The following is a 14503-nucleotide window of genomic DNA, read 5'->3' as shown; positions in this document are numbered from 1 at the left end:
CCCATAAGGAGATGGGGCCTTGGTACTCACGTCATTCCCCTCAGTCTCGAAGTATTCGAATTGCAGTGAGATGCGGTACTGGGAGGGCGCCACCAGATGCCAGACGCAGTCCTTGTTGGGCGGATATTCCTTGGGCCAGCCAGGGCTGGTGATGGAGCCATTGAGTCTGGTGAGGAGGCCTCCACAGGCGGCTGAAGGGTACAAAGCATGGGAGCATTGGCCAGGCTTCCCTCCTGCGTGACACTTTGACTGTCCTAGGCCAGGCACCACTCAGAAGCGGATGGGTGTGCTGGAGCAGTGCAGGGCTAGGTGCAGCGGGGAAGAGCAGTTACAGCTCTGGAGCGGTCAGCAGGGTCAAGGGAAGGGTCCTGGCTGCCCGTAGATACTGACCCTCACACCGGCGCTTGTCCAAAGCCAGTTCATAGCCAGGGTCGCAGGCACACCGGTAGCTGCCCAGGGTGTTCACGCAGCGCTGCTCACACCCGCCGTTGTTGGGCTGTGAACACTCGTCTACCTCTGCAAGGGGACAAAAGCAGAGAAAGGGTTTGGGAGCGGGACACCTGGAAAGGGCTGCTAGGGCCACGTCTCAGCGCTGGCCAGCAAGGGGGGCAGTGCCACTCTCAGAGCCCCCCATGGAGGAAAGGAACCAAGCTGGGCGGGGGACTGCAGCCCCAGTCGGGCACTCAGGAGAAGAACTGGGGAACAGTGGCCTGGAAAGAGAGAGGCCTCTGAACAAGCTAAGCTCCTGGCCAGTTGCTAGAGGGTTGGACCGTACCTTGGACTGGGCTTGCTTTTGGTCCCTCTGCTCCAGGAAACCCAAGGATAAAGGTTGAGATTTTAAAGCCAAAGAGCTTCCCCCGGCTGACATGGGGGAAACAGCTCAGCCTGCCCCTTTCCCACTGGCAAGCAGAGCCTATCCGCCCCGGCTTGCTGTGCCAAGCCCACCCCATACACCAGGAGGCTCAGAAGAAAGGGTCCGATTGCCACGTGAGCTCTAGACGCCGCCAGCAGAGGAGAGGCGGAGGCAAAGCTCCGGTACCTTTGAAGAAGTTGACGGCGAAGCCAGCCTTGTTGATGGAGCCATCCGAGACAAACTTCATCCACAGCTTGTTGGAAGTGCTCTTGATGTCGTCAGGCTTATCGTAGCCACAGTACCGGCCGATCAGGCTACTCGACTCGGTGCTGCCGTCCCGGATCTCCAGGTAGTCGTAGGCACAGCTGTCATGCCGCTCGATCTGGGATAGGGGGAGTAGGCAAGACATCAGTTCACCGGAGGGCTCCCAAGGATCCCTCAGCTGCTCAGGGGCCTGATCAGCCAGACAGCAACTTCACCTGCTGAGGTTAGCTCCCAAATCCAGTAGCAATGGCCCAAACCATTGTGGTTTTACTTGGCAGCTCTAGCTCCTTTCAGCTAATGATCCCAAAGCAATTCAACAACAGCCCCAGCAGGCAGGGGTGGTACCATGACCCCCATTTTAAAATTTGGGAAACTGAGCCACGGAAGGGACTTGCCCAAGGTGACCCAGCAGGTCAGTGGCAGAGAAGGGAGTAGGACCTAGTTCAACTGACCCAAAGGAGAAGCGTTATAGGTTCAGTTCAGGTGCGAGCAATTTCATATCCCAGCCCACAAACTCGACATGCAACCAGGCCTGAGAGCTGTAGACCAGGTGTCTGAGTGGGGGTCATGGTACTGCAGCTACAAAATGGAAGTTGGGGATGCACGGTTTGATTCTGCTTTCCCATGAACCACTTCTATACAGGTATGATCCTAATGCCTTCAGCAGGGATGCCTGATTTACACCACCGTGAAAGCACAAGCAAGCCCACAAGGGGTAGGTAAAGTGCATGTAAGGGCATGTCTGTGCTAAGCATGGGAGGTGTCACTGCAACACGTGTATCTGGGCTAGCATCCATCGAGCTAGCTTGCTAAAAACAGTGGTGAAGACAGGGCCACACAGGCTAGCAGCCCAAATACAAGCCCTCCTTGGACCCCTGGTATGGACTCACTTGCGCTAAGTCAAGTCTCCACTGCTATTTTTAGCAAGCTACCTCAATCACAGCTAGCATGGGGAAGGCACCCCCTGCTGCAATCAGACCTCTCCACTGCAGCGTACATAGACCCTGAAAAGGCAAATGACGCTTGCCTTGGCGGAGCTGTTCCAAGGTGGGGCTGAGGTGCAATTATACAACTCACCGCCCCCTTCGGTTCTGACCACAAGCCCATGCTGGCTTCCTACCGCTGTAGAGCTGAGCTGGGCAGAAATCCTCCAGCGGGACCATTTACTGTCGGAAAATATCGATTCAATGGAATCGACACATTTCGCGTGTTCTCAATATTTTGGATGAAAAATGATCAGCACGTTTTGTTTCGATAAGGCAAAGCACTACATTTCAATTAATATCATATCAGAGTCAAAATGCTTCCTTCAGAGCCAAGCCCTTCGACAAGGTCATTTCGATATTAGCACAAAACCATGTTTCTGAAATTTCATTTTGTGGGAATTTTTGGAAATTTTGACTTGTCGATGTGATTTCGGGAACAAGGAAATTTTGCAATATCAAGATTTCCCAGGGGATGGAAGTTCTGACTGTCTCTGCAGGCGAGCTCGCCGGTAGGTTTCTCGTTGCTAAGGAATGCTGTTCTAACGGGAAGAGCCACTGGGTGACTCCGGATGAGTGCCAATGACTCAGTTTTCTGGCTTTGATTACGGAGTGGAGGCATGTGGTGACTTCTGTGAGCCTGTCTGTTGTCGGGCAAGAGGAGGGGATTGTGAAAAAGAGGAGAGTGTGCGTTTGCTGCAGCCTAATGGGAATTGCTGTTAACAGGAGTGAGGCATGATCTAGGGCAGTGCGACTGAAAGTGGTGGTCCGCGGACTGGTACCAGTCCGCGAGCCATTGGCTGCCGGTCTGCGCGCACATTGGGGGAAAAAATGCCGGTCCCCCACATCAGATAGCTAGAGAAGCACTGATCTAGGGCTCAGATTCTCAGTGCTGCCAAAAGGATTTAGAAGGGGTTTAAACAGGATAGGGAATCAAGCATTCTGCGTTATAATCCCGACACCAACCTGCTGAATGATCTTGGCCAAGCCACTTCCCCTCTCTGTGTCTCAGCTCTACCATGGGCAAGATAGCAATACCTAACTCTTATATGGGGCTTTTCCTCCAGGAAGCTTAAAGGACCATTACCCCCATATGGGGAAACCGAGGAAGGGAGAAGGAAAGTGACTTGCCCAAGGTCACCCAGTATGTCATGGCAGAGCCAGAAACAGAACCTTTAATCCTAGCCTGATGCCCTATCCACTGGGAAATGCTGTTCCCTCACCCAGCCTGCGAAAATTAACTAATTAATGCTTTGGAAGCGCTTTGAGATCTTCAGGCAAAAGGCGCTAGTGAAGTTTTGGGTGAAATCCCAAGAGGTGTTGGGCTCCTGCCAGCCTCAACAGGGCCAGAGAGAGTCCCAGAGGCTCAGCATGTCTCAGGATCCGGGCCACAGTGAGCATCAAGGCTCTGTGTCCTGTCCCCATTGCCCTGCGCGCACTCACAGTGCGGGCTGGACACTCATGAGGCCCATACCTCGAACGACTGGAAGGTGAGCCCCACATGGAAGCCCTCAGAGATCGTGATCTTCCAGGTGCACACTTTGTTGGGCCGGTATTCATCTGGGTAGTTCGGAGACTGGATGTGGCCATTATCCTTCTTCATTTCTCCCCCGCAGATGGCTGTAAGGGAAGGTAACACCAGCCCAGCTATAAGCAGCAGGGTGGCGCTTGCCTGGGGGAGAGGTGATGCTGCTGCCAGGACCGGCCCCCACATTCTGGGGCAGCCCCCAGGGGAGAAAGTTATCTGGAGGGCCTGCGACCACCCAGCCCATTCCCAGGAGAAGGCTTAGCACTGACAATCCTAATCAGCCCTCCCCAAAGAAAAGTAACCCTTAAGATACTGTGTGGAATCTCTCCCCCCATGGAGTCATCTCCCTCCCCGCACCAACATGAGCGACCCAGCCAGTCCCAGGGGAGAGCCCGGTACCTTCGTAGACGGCGAAGAACCCTTTGCCGACCCAGTTGCTGCTGCTGCGGAACTCAATCCAGAGGCGGCTGTCGGTGGAGATGATGGGCTCGGGGAGCTTATTCCCGCAGAACCTACCTGGAGAAGGACACGTGCTTTATTGGGTATCTCTCGACGGCATTTACTGCCGGGTGGCAGTGGCTCACACCCTCTGCTCCCTGCACCGTCATTGCAGAGCAAAACATTTGGCAAGGCAACATCGCTTCCTGACAATACCTGGTTGGCCCTGGAACGCGGCCAGTTTCGGATGGGAAAATGGCCATTCTATGGCAATTTCATAAACACCTGATGTTTCCGGGGCGGAGGGGTGAAGTGGCCCAGAATGTAAGGATGTGGAATTCTGGGGAACATTTATATCATCATTGTCATAGAGATCAAGTTCTGGGGCTAGAGCAAGTTACCAGAAAGGCCCCCGCCCCGGGGAAACCCAGTTTGTTCCTGGGTAAGGAATTCTGTAGGCCCCTACGTTGGTTGGCTCAAAATAGCTTGTGCAGCCATAAGTCTGAATCAGCCATTTTTTAAAGGCAACGTGGGCTAGTGGTCGAGCTGGGGACTAGCAATCAAGTAACTCCTAGGTTCTGTTCCCCGCATTGACTCGCGGTGGGACCCTCGGCGAGTCTTCGAGGGCCAGATTTTTCAAAAGAGTTTCACGCACGAGGGCCGAGATCTTTGGAAAATTTGGCCCGTCACGTCTGTCTGTGCCTCTGTTTCCCAAAATGGGGAGACTGGCTTGCCTGCCTGCCAGATGGGCCATGTGGATTAGGCTAATCTGCTAATGGTCACATGCAGCGCTCACGTATGCAGGGGTCACTCCACTGAGGTCGACAGAGTTGCACTTGCTTCATTTGCAAAGCACTTGGAAGATGTGGGTGAACATGGGGGTGTGAATTGCCGTCATTGGATGTTCATAAGAACAGGCTAAACAAACACCTGTCTGGGGTGATCTAGGTAGACTTAATCCTGCCTCGGCACAGGGGGATGGACTAGTTAGTGTTTCTCAACCTCTTTGATACCAGGAACTGGCTTTCTGCCTTCCTAAACTGCGTCAGGGAGATCTCAGGGACTGACGCCGGTCCTCAGACCAGTCGTTTATGAAACTGGACTAGATGATTCCTTGATGTTTAATAGGCAGCAGGTTTAAAACCAACAAAAGTATTTCATCACACAACACACAGTCAACCTGTGTAACTTCTTGCCAGAGGATGTTGTGAAGACCAAGACCATAACAGGGTTAAAAAAAAACTAGATAAGTTCATGGAGGATAGATCCATCAATGGCTATTAGCCGGGATGGGCAGGGATGATGTCCCTAGCCTGTGTTTGCCAGAAGCTGGGAATGAGTGACAGGAGATGGATCACTAGATGATTACCTGTTCAGTTCATTCCCTCTGGGGCACCTGGCACTGGCCACTGTCAAGACAGGATACTGGGCTAGATGGACCTTTGGTCTGGCCCAGTGTGGCCGTTCTTATGCCCCTTCCAGCATTTTGTTCCTATGATTCTGTGGGTGAGTTTCTGATCTCACACTCATGTCAATTGGGATTATCCCCATTTGAACCAATGGGGTGAGTGAGAGGAAAACCAGGCCCAAGACACTGGTTATTCTGCCTACTCTGGCTGATGGCATGTGGATCATTCAGCATCGCTGTGGAAAGTTCCTTGCCACAAGCAAATAAAGCAGAGAAGGCGGGGAATGTGGGGAGGGAGAGCATACTGGAGCTGGGAGTTAATGGTGGAGGAAGGGGTCATTAGAGGGACTGACTTCCAGCTGCACAGCATAGCTTGGCCCGCCTGCCCGAGATTCCTGTTGGTTACCTCGCTGTGTGGCCTTTCTCCAGAACCCGTCTCTCACCTCCACGTAATCATACCAGCACAGCCGGCTTCGGTACAGATCCAGGGACGTGAAGTTCAGGATGATCTGAGAGGGAAAACAAGCAGAGATTAAAACACCCCCACCACGGAGGAACCCTATGGTAACACACCGGCCAAGTGAGTGCCTCCTCCCCCTCTGATGGCTCGACCATGACAAGATAATAGCCTACTACTGGTGCCAGCTCACAGAGTTATTCCTTGAGCTGATGTGGTATTAGCCTGTGCTGCATTACTGAAGCTCCCAGGTTCAAACGCATCCAGGAGATCATTAGGCCATTCCAGCCATCTCCCTCCAACAGGCTTCAGGGGGAGTGAGTGAACCCAAAAGCAGCAGGAGGGCTTTCCATTGGGTGCAGTCATGAACTAATCGCATCCTCTGCTCAACTAAAGTTCTTTCATCCACCTCAGGTATCTCTAGTAGCCACCATGTCCAGATGCCACTTTGATCAAAGGCCTGCACACCTCCAGAAGTGGCTAGACACCCTACAGGGGGTCCGACTTGCAGAGGGGGATGCTCAGCACTGTCTGAAAACCACGGCCCATCCAGGCACTTCAAGTTGGGAAGCTACCAAGTGAGGTACCACTAGTCACAGGCCCAAACTTCCGAAAGCAGGGCATTTGCACTGCAGCTAGCCCATGGCCCATCCGTTATTGTGATCACCCCAGGCAAGTATCGTTAGGCGCTGCAACCGCTGGCTGAGGAAAGTGGTCAGTTAACACAGGAAAGTGTTTGCAGGAGGCCGCGGGCCCTGCGTTTAGCTTTGAACATCAGGGTGGAATAAATAGCAGAAACTCCAATGGAAAGAGCAGACTTTCGTTTGATTTTTGAGGTGGGAACCACAGGTATCCCAGGGTGTCAGGAAAGCAAAATACTTGCCCCCGGTTCATGTGAGAGGACCCAGGTTCAAGCTACGAGTCTGTAATGAAACCCCAACTCAGGCAATCGTGACTGCGTAAAGCTCCGCTGCTTAACCCCTCCCGCTAGAAACGGGCCTAGGCTGCAGAGCTGGGCTCCAGATCACCACTCAACCCAAGCATGGGCACTGTCAGATCGGGTCCTTCTCCAAAGTCTTGAAGGGCTCAGGGATGAACAGGTGCTTGCATTGAGATATGGCAGCCAGAGGCACTAAATACGTAGAGCTGCTTAGCTTGGCTAGCTGCTAACTATGGAAAGCCAAGAGAGCCGTCTGCTGGCACGATTCACAGGCAGAAAACAGCAAGGCCGGGGTGCGGGGTTGAGGAACTCTAGAGTGTCTGACTCAGAGGAATGGGGTAAAGTTGAACAAGAGGAGCAATTAAGGCTTGATCCAACACCCCTTGAACTCATTGGGAGCCTTCCCAGTGACTTCAGCAGGCTCTGGATTGGGCCTTCAGGCAGCTCATCGGGGGGAAAAGCTTCCCAAAGGAGAGATCTTTCTGAGTCCCTCTCCAGGCAAGCGCTGGGAGCCCCCCTGCGCTTGGGACATTTCCAACGGGCTGGCCAAAGCCCCAGGGAATAGCCCACGCCTCTGTGCTATCCCCCACTGGGGATGGCCCACAAGGCCTTTTCCCTCCCCGGCTGGCATGAACGTGTGGCTATCCCATTAGTGACTTTGGCACGGACAATGCGTGGGCAGCACGGCAGGGCAGAAGGGGAGGGTTGAATCACTGCGCCTGAGGGTAAAGGGGAGAACCAGGTTGTTTGAAGAGTAAGGTCGCCTGCTTGTGACCCGAGTAGCAGGCTGGGTCCTGGCCCAAACCACCCCTGTTCTCCGGTGACCCCCCACTCTGGGGAGGAGCACTCGGACCCCCAAGAGGCACCAGCTGCTGGCTACTCACCTTCCCACTGCCCCTCCCACACAGGTAGGCACAGCCAAAGGTGAAGCAGCACATCAGTGTGATGTCCCGGCTCTGGGGCCTGTACCCTGTCCTTGAAGGGGGATGGGCTCAGTGCTCTAATGATCATTGTCTATTTGTAGTACGATTGCACCTAGGAGACCCAGCCATCGACCAGGACCCCACGGTGCTAGGCGCTGTACAGACACAGAACAAAGCGACAGTCCCTGCCCCAAAGAGTAAATGGCTCTGGCGCCTCTAATGCAGTGATTCACACCTTTTCCATTCCCTGCCCCCCTGCCCCCAAGCCAGGATCTAGCTGGGATCCTCTCCTGTTGGCAGTATGGGAAGGGGAGGATGGTCCCTACCCCCCCCCGTTGAAGGCACATGCTCTACTGGCCTTTCCCATCCCTAACTGATAGGAGCCTGGTGACCCTGAAAGCATGAGACTGGAGGAGGGGGTAAAATTCCAACGGGGTGCAGCAAAGGAGCAGTTCCCACTCCTGCTCCACGCCCCGTTTCTGCTCCCTGCCCTGCGCTCCGTATCGAGGCCCTTCCAGGGGATCCTTGGTTACGCAGAGCCGTGCCGTGGAGCTTGGGGAGCGCGCAGTTAAATAGCTGCGGCTGCCAAGACAGTTCCCAGAACATGGGATCCCAGCCAGCCAGCCAGAGCGGAGGTATGGCCGTAAGAAAGCCAACACCACATTGCGTGCTGAAAGCTGGGGCTGACCTGCCCATGGGAAAGGAGCATGCATGCGTGTGTGTGCGTGTGCGTGTGTGTGTAGGGGAAGGAACCACCACACAAGGGGCACAAAGGTGTGGAAGGAGAGAAGGTGACGATTTGTGCGGCTTTACATCCAGTGCTCCGGGGGGGGGGGGGGGTACTGAGAAGATAAGAGGGGAGAGGGAAAAGGGACAGAGAGTGAAAGACAGGAAGGGAAAAATGGAGAAAAAAGAAGGAAGGAGAACAAGAGAGGGGGGAGAGACAGAGAAAGGAAAAAGGGACTAGGAAGAAGGAGGAACAAGAAAGGAAAGCATCACTCAACACCTGGATTTCCCTCGTTTAACCCCTTTACCCCCAGCCCTTTGCAACTGTGCGCCCCACCCCAGACACTTTGGGATGGGCTCTGGTACCTTTTCCCCCGGGGTGACCGATATCCTCCAGATGCAGTGCACGTGTGCAGGGTATCCGTTGGGGAACTCTGGGGAGGAGAAATTCCCCTGACTGTCCTGGAGGGTCTCTCCACAGGCTGGGGACAAAACAGGAAAGGGCGGAGGGTTAAAAACCCAGCAGCAAAGCCAACCCCAGCACCCAGCCAAGTCATTGCACCCCTCACAAGCAGCCCCACAGCAGATCCCCCTGTCAACAGCAGGTTGGGTCAGAAGGAACAAATGTTGACGGACTGCCACCCACGCTCCCATAAATCTGCCAGGGCAGGGAGTGAGAGAGGCAGATGGATCGGGGGTAAGAAACATCCAAATCAGAGAGATGAAAGAATTTTATTCCAGTCTTCCCTGAAGTCCAGCACAAGGGTAGGAAGACCCCAGACAGACAACATATCAAAGATCAAACTCTGGATCCAAGCTACTTGCTCCCACTGTTACAAGGGTTAATGTGTCGCTAACCGCTCCCTGCCCTTGCCAGCTTCCGATTCCAGCGCTACCCAAAGAAGTGCCTTGAGTTTTCCCATCTGCAACACCCCCCACCCTCCTCCCCCGCCAGCTCTGCAAGCGTGAGCAGAAGGTATCCAGGCTGGCTGACTTTAGTGTCTCTCCTGGCTTTTGTGGAGACACACGGGGACATGTTACTGGCATGTATTCACAAGGTGCATGATGAGCCAAAGCTTCGGAAAGGGTTTGTGACAGAAGGAGCTGTATGGCCGGGTGGGCAGGGCAATGGAACAAGCTGTATAGACTCGAACTGTACATCCTTTATATGATGGAATCCACTTCAACCAAGGGGTGCGGCAGCCCCCCTTCCTGCCCCCCAGCGCCCTAGTTCCAGCACCTAAGGGGAAGCCGGGTACCATTAGCAGCAGCAGGTGGAATGACGTGTCCAGAGCTGCTCGGTTTGTATCAGGGAGGAAGAGCAGCAGTGGGAGGAGGGCAGAAGCTGGAAGAGCTCCCGAATAATAGCTTGGTGCGAGTGAGGGACGGTCGCAGGGTTGCGTGTGGGGCGTTTTCTTGAGAAGGATTATATAGATTGGGGTAGTGGTGGGGAACTAAAGCTATAGGGAAACGCTTAGAAACCCCAGGGCCTGCTTGGGGTCTGACTCTGAACTCCCAGCGTTCTGACCCGTCTGTGGTCCTGATGCAAAACCAGGTGAACCTCTCCCGTGCGCCAGGTATACCCCAAAGCTCTCTGCTCTTGCGCTGCTCCAGCCTCCTTCTGTGGGCCCAGCAGCTCTGAACAGTTTGGGTTCCTGAGGCTGTAATGGGACTGGAGGCGCCTTTGGACCCTGAGGCCCATTCCGAGGGAGCACAGGGCGAGGGAGGCAAGTGCCCACAGGAAACGGCTCAATGGACCACGAAAGCGCTGAAGGCGTGCTGGGGAGTTGATCCTGAGCACAAGGAGAGGGTGCACAATGGGCTCCCAGTTACTGTACAGACAGAGCATTGGACCAGGCTTGCCTCTCTGGACTGCCACAGTGCGTGCCCTGCCCCTGGGTAGCGCTCACGGACTCCGGCGTCCCATCCAGAGGGAGGCTGCTGCAAGATCTGAATGCAAAGTTCAGGGATGTTTGGATCAGGCTCAACAACCAGCAGCTTTCAAAGATCCCATTCCCAAGACCTCCCCCAGACAGCACATCACACAGAGGACAATTTATCCCCCTTAGCCAGGCTGAATCACCTTGGCTGGGCGTTGACCCTGCATTCCTGCAGAAGTTAGCACTTCCAAACCCGATGTTTAACACACACCCCCAACCCCTCTGGCTGCATTGCTCCAAGGGAAATCTTTGTCTTTTGTCTGTGGGCTTTGCTTCTTGTCACCCAAATAGCAGCGCTGGCCTTTTTAAGATGCATCTCCCTCACCCCTCCAATCAAATCTCAATAGCCTGGACTGAAGCTCCCAAGTAGCCATGGAAACCCAACCTGGTGCCATGTTGCCACAGCAACAGAAGTCCCAACTTTAAGATGGAAAATTAAACCTTACAAGAGTTTTCGTGTCACCCCCCTCCCGCCCCTCAAGTCTCAGCCTTTCCAGCAGAGCACCATGGATTGAACGTTCTCCTGTAAACAGTTTCCCCTGCCTCCCAGCTCCAATAGCCACCAAGCCAGAGCCTCAAACCCAGCCAGGGGTGAGCTGCATCCAAGTGTCAATTAAGGCTTTCCAGGAACTGCATCTGCAGTAAGGCCCCGTGGCAGCCCCACCTCCATCAGGGCAGAAATCCCCCACCCCCAACCCTGCCACGCCATGCCGTGGCCAGCCAGCCATGACAGGTTTACTGCTTAGCACTATCTGGATCTAGCCCAGCACTACCATCTGGAAGCCACATGATCTAGTCAGCTGTGGCAAAGCTCAGAGGCACGTCAGTACTGCTGTCCACAGGCCAAGACATTCTTTCCCGCCTCCCCGAGTGTGGAGCCAGCACTGGGGACTATTTTGATGGAGCAAGATTAAAGGTGAAATGTAAAAGATAATTTCAGAATTGGGGTTTGAGCCTGTCCCTGCCATGGAAAAAAGGAAACCCTGTCCCTCTCTTTTTAATAATAATTTTCCCTGCTTGGTTTCTAACCTTAGAAATATCAGCAATTTCAACTCTGCTCTGCCCTGAGTTTGCTGGAGAACGTCTGGAAGGTCTCCGGGGTGTTCTCACTGCAAGGGCCCGGCAAAAGTGTTGTATGTTTAACAAAGACTTCCGTTCTCCAAGAGGTCAATTAGTCACTGGAGTTAAACAGGAACTAATGATAAACAAAGGGCAAAAGGACAAAACTCCAGCGAAGCCAAAGGAGCTGTGTCCATCTATCCCAGGAGACAATCTGGCACAAAAAGTTCTAAGGTATTTGACTAAAAATCCCTTCTCCACTCAATTGCCCAACTTGTGCTCTCCTTGCCTATGTGATGTCATAGTTCTTCCTAGCTCTCCAGTTCTCCCTAGAGCCTTCCACCTGAGCGCGGATCCGAATTTCAATTTAAAACAAAGAAATAAACAAATGGAAGAAGAGCTGTCCCTCCTCCTTACTTTTGCGATTAATCAACAAAAGAAAACAAAAACAAACCTTCTCCATTATAAAGAAGCAACAATAGGGCATATGTCTCATTTTATTCCACTGTAAAAATTATCTCTGAGCAGCAGGGATTTCTTCATGGTCTGCTCCTATCCTGAGTCAGGGTCCATCTAGATTTCTGAATCTTGGTCTGTTATCTGTAGTGTACTTAGATATCACAGGTTTCAGAGTAGCAGCCGTGTTAGTCTGTATTCGCAAAAAGAAAAGGGGTACTTGTGGCACCTTAGAGACTAACAAATTTATTTGAGCATAAGCATCCGATGAAGTGAGCTGTAGCTCATGAAAGCTTATGTTCAAATAAATTTGTTAGTCTCTAAGGTGCCACAAGTCCTCCTGTTCTTTTGTAGATATCACACACATTTGTAATGCCTCTGTCACCATAGCATCTACCACAGATGCCCTGTAAATACATTACCCATTTCTAACATCTTCACCTGAGGATCCTAAAGCACTTTGCACACATTGATGAATTCAACCTTGCACTCCACTCTCCTCTGGCCCAAGGAGCTGGGTATTACCCTCATTTAATAGATGGAGAAACGGAGGCATGGATAAGTGGAATGACTTGCTCAAGCCTAGTCAGTGACAGAGGCAGGAATAGAACCCAGGCACCCGGGCTCCTACACAGCATATTGTTCTTTGGCTCACAGGGCCAGGTTCAGATCTCAGGCTGCACGGGGAGTAACTCCGCTGACTTTCTCTCTCTGTGCCTTGGTTCCCCATCTGTACAACAGGGATTTCAATTCTTCCTTTGTCTGTCTTGTCTATTTACATTGTGAGCTCCCTGAGGCAGAGGCCATCTCTTATTATGTGTACATACAGCACCTGGCACAATGAGGCAGCCGATTAGAACTTGTTAGGAGATTCAACCATATCTCCCCCAGGGAAGATAGGAGACTGACAGCTGTTGGCCAGCCTGTCTTCTCCATCCACACCCTGTCAGCTGGGAGTGGGGGAAGCTGGGGAGGCAACTGTCACAAGGCATGTGTCTCCATGGCTATTTTTTGTGGGTGGCACTCCAAAGCCTCGTTCCATTTGCCTGACACGTGCTTTGGTTCTTCGTAACATCCTCCGTTGGCAGCAACCCATAAGGCACAAGGGGAAAGGTTTATAACAGAGCTTGCCGACTCTCTCGGGTGGGCTCCAGAGAAAGCAACAGAAAAGGCCCCTCTAGGGCTCGGGAAACTCAGCAGATTTGTATCATTTTTATTTTCATTCTGTTTTGACTGTATTTAGGGGAAATGGAGTGGTACCCAAAGTGATCAGCACCAGTTAGAGCCAGGCAAAACAAGAGTGGGATGCAAGTTCCCTACACACACAACTCTGTCAGAGCATCTCAGTCCTGTCCCACTGCACCTGTTATTCCAGCACTGGGCTACCCACCCCACCTCCGTCAATGCACCTCAATCCTGACCCTGCTATCCAAGCCCCGTGCTCCTCACACACTCAACTCTGCCAGTAACTCCCCCTCTGCTGCACCACCCCCTATTCCCTGGCACCGACTCATCATTCCCTTCAGAAACGTTCCCGCGGCTATCACTGAACTCCTTGGTGGAAAAACAAGCCCATTCTGTTTATAAGCCTTTGACCTCTCTGTGAACATAGAGGGTGAGCAAGGCTGGTTGTCTGGGATCTTCCGGCCTGACAAGACTCAGGAGTCAAATGGGAATCAGAAGTTTCACACACTCCCGGCTCTTCTCTTGACTACTTGTCCCTGCCTTCTTTTCTGACGTCTGTTTAATTGCTGGCGCCAAAGCTGGGGATGGCTGGACGGTCTCCAAAGCCTTGGTGAAGATGGGAGCTGTCTGTCCAGACTGGGCTCTCAGACCTGGGTTATGTCATGCTATTTCCATTCATAAAGCAGTGGGAAGCGGTCAGATCAGAGCATGATGTCAGAACTCGGGGGACATAACACACAAGGAAGGATTTGGGACACCAGGCTTAGCTTACTCCAGCTGGTGTTACCAAATCGGAGGCTGTGATTCCATTCCCAGTGGGTCACTGACTCATTCTCTGCCCTCTAAACTCCTTTCTGAGTCATCCTTACCAAAGATTTTACATTCATGCAGCTAGGAGACAAACAAAATAAGTGTGTGGGTCAAAATACACTATAGACCTATGAAGAATGCATGCTACATTCTGATTGCAGTCACAGCGTGTGTATTTGAGCTGGACTTTGGATTTTTAAAATTTTTTTTCTATTTATTTCCGTGGTTTTATTATTTATTTTTGTTTGAAGTTTTGTCAAAATATATATATATTTTTTTAAAGGTAAAAAATTAGCCACTCCATGGTTGATTGAAAACCAGAGAGCACTGGTGAAAAAAATCATCACTTTTTTGGTCAAAAATTTGAAATTCTGATTAATTTTTTGGTGGAAATTTCAGAATGTGAACAATTTCAACTGGGAGGGTTATGCGGTTAAAGTTTCCTGGGGTCTAAGGTTCCATTCCTGCCTCTGCAATGGACTCCGTGGGTGACCTCAGTTTCCCTTCTGTAAATGGGGATAATAATCCCCCAT

General features: G+C 52.3%; 1 protein-coding gene across 3 annotated transcripts in view; it reads right to left on the bottom strand.

The window, feature by feature from the left end:
* The window catches only part of BMP1 (bone morphogenetic protein 1), an 88094-nt gene that overhangs the window by 13578 nt on the left and 60013 nt on the right, over positions 1-14503 (bottom strand). For all 3 annotated transcript variants that reach the window (XM_048829462.2, XM_048829460.2, XM_048829461.2), the window contains exons 8-14: positions 8887-9002; positions 5881-5983; positions 4028-4144; positions 3575-3720; positions 1040-1235; positions 391-516; positions 31-191 (exon numbers count right to left, since the gene is read on the bottom strand). In XM_048829462.2, the coding sequence (XP_048685419.1) occupies positions 31-191; positions 391-516; positions 1040-1235; positions 3575-3720; positions 4028-4144; positions 5881-5983; positions 8887-9002 (965 nt within the window). The remainder of the gene's footprint in view (positions 1-30; positions 192-390; positions 517-1039; positions 1236-3574; positions 3721-4027; positions 4145-5880; positions 5984-8886; positions 9003-14503) is intronic.

Source organism: Caretta caretta, chromosome 26 (genome assembly GCF_965140235.1).
Source record: "Caretta caretta isolate rCarCar2 chromosome 26, rCarCar1.hap1, whole genome shotgun sequence".
In the NCBI taxonomy this organism is placed as follows: Eukaryota; Metazoa; Chordata; order Testudines; family Cheloniidae; genus Caretta; species Caretta caretta.
Note: the sequence above shows the minus strand (reverse complement) of the source record. Positions and strands in the feature narration are given on the sequence as shown.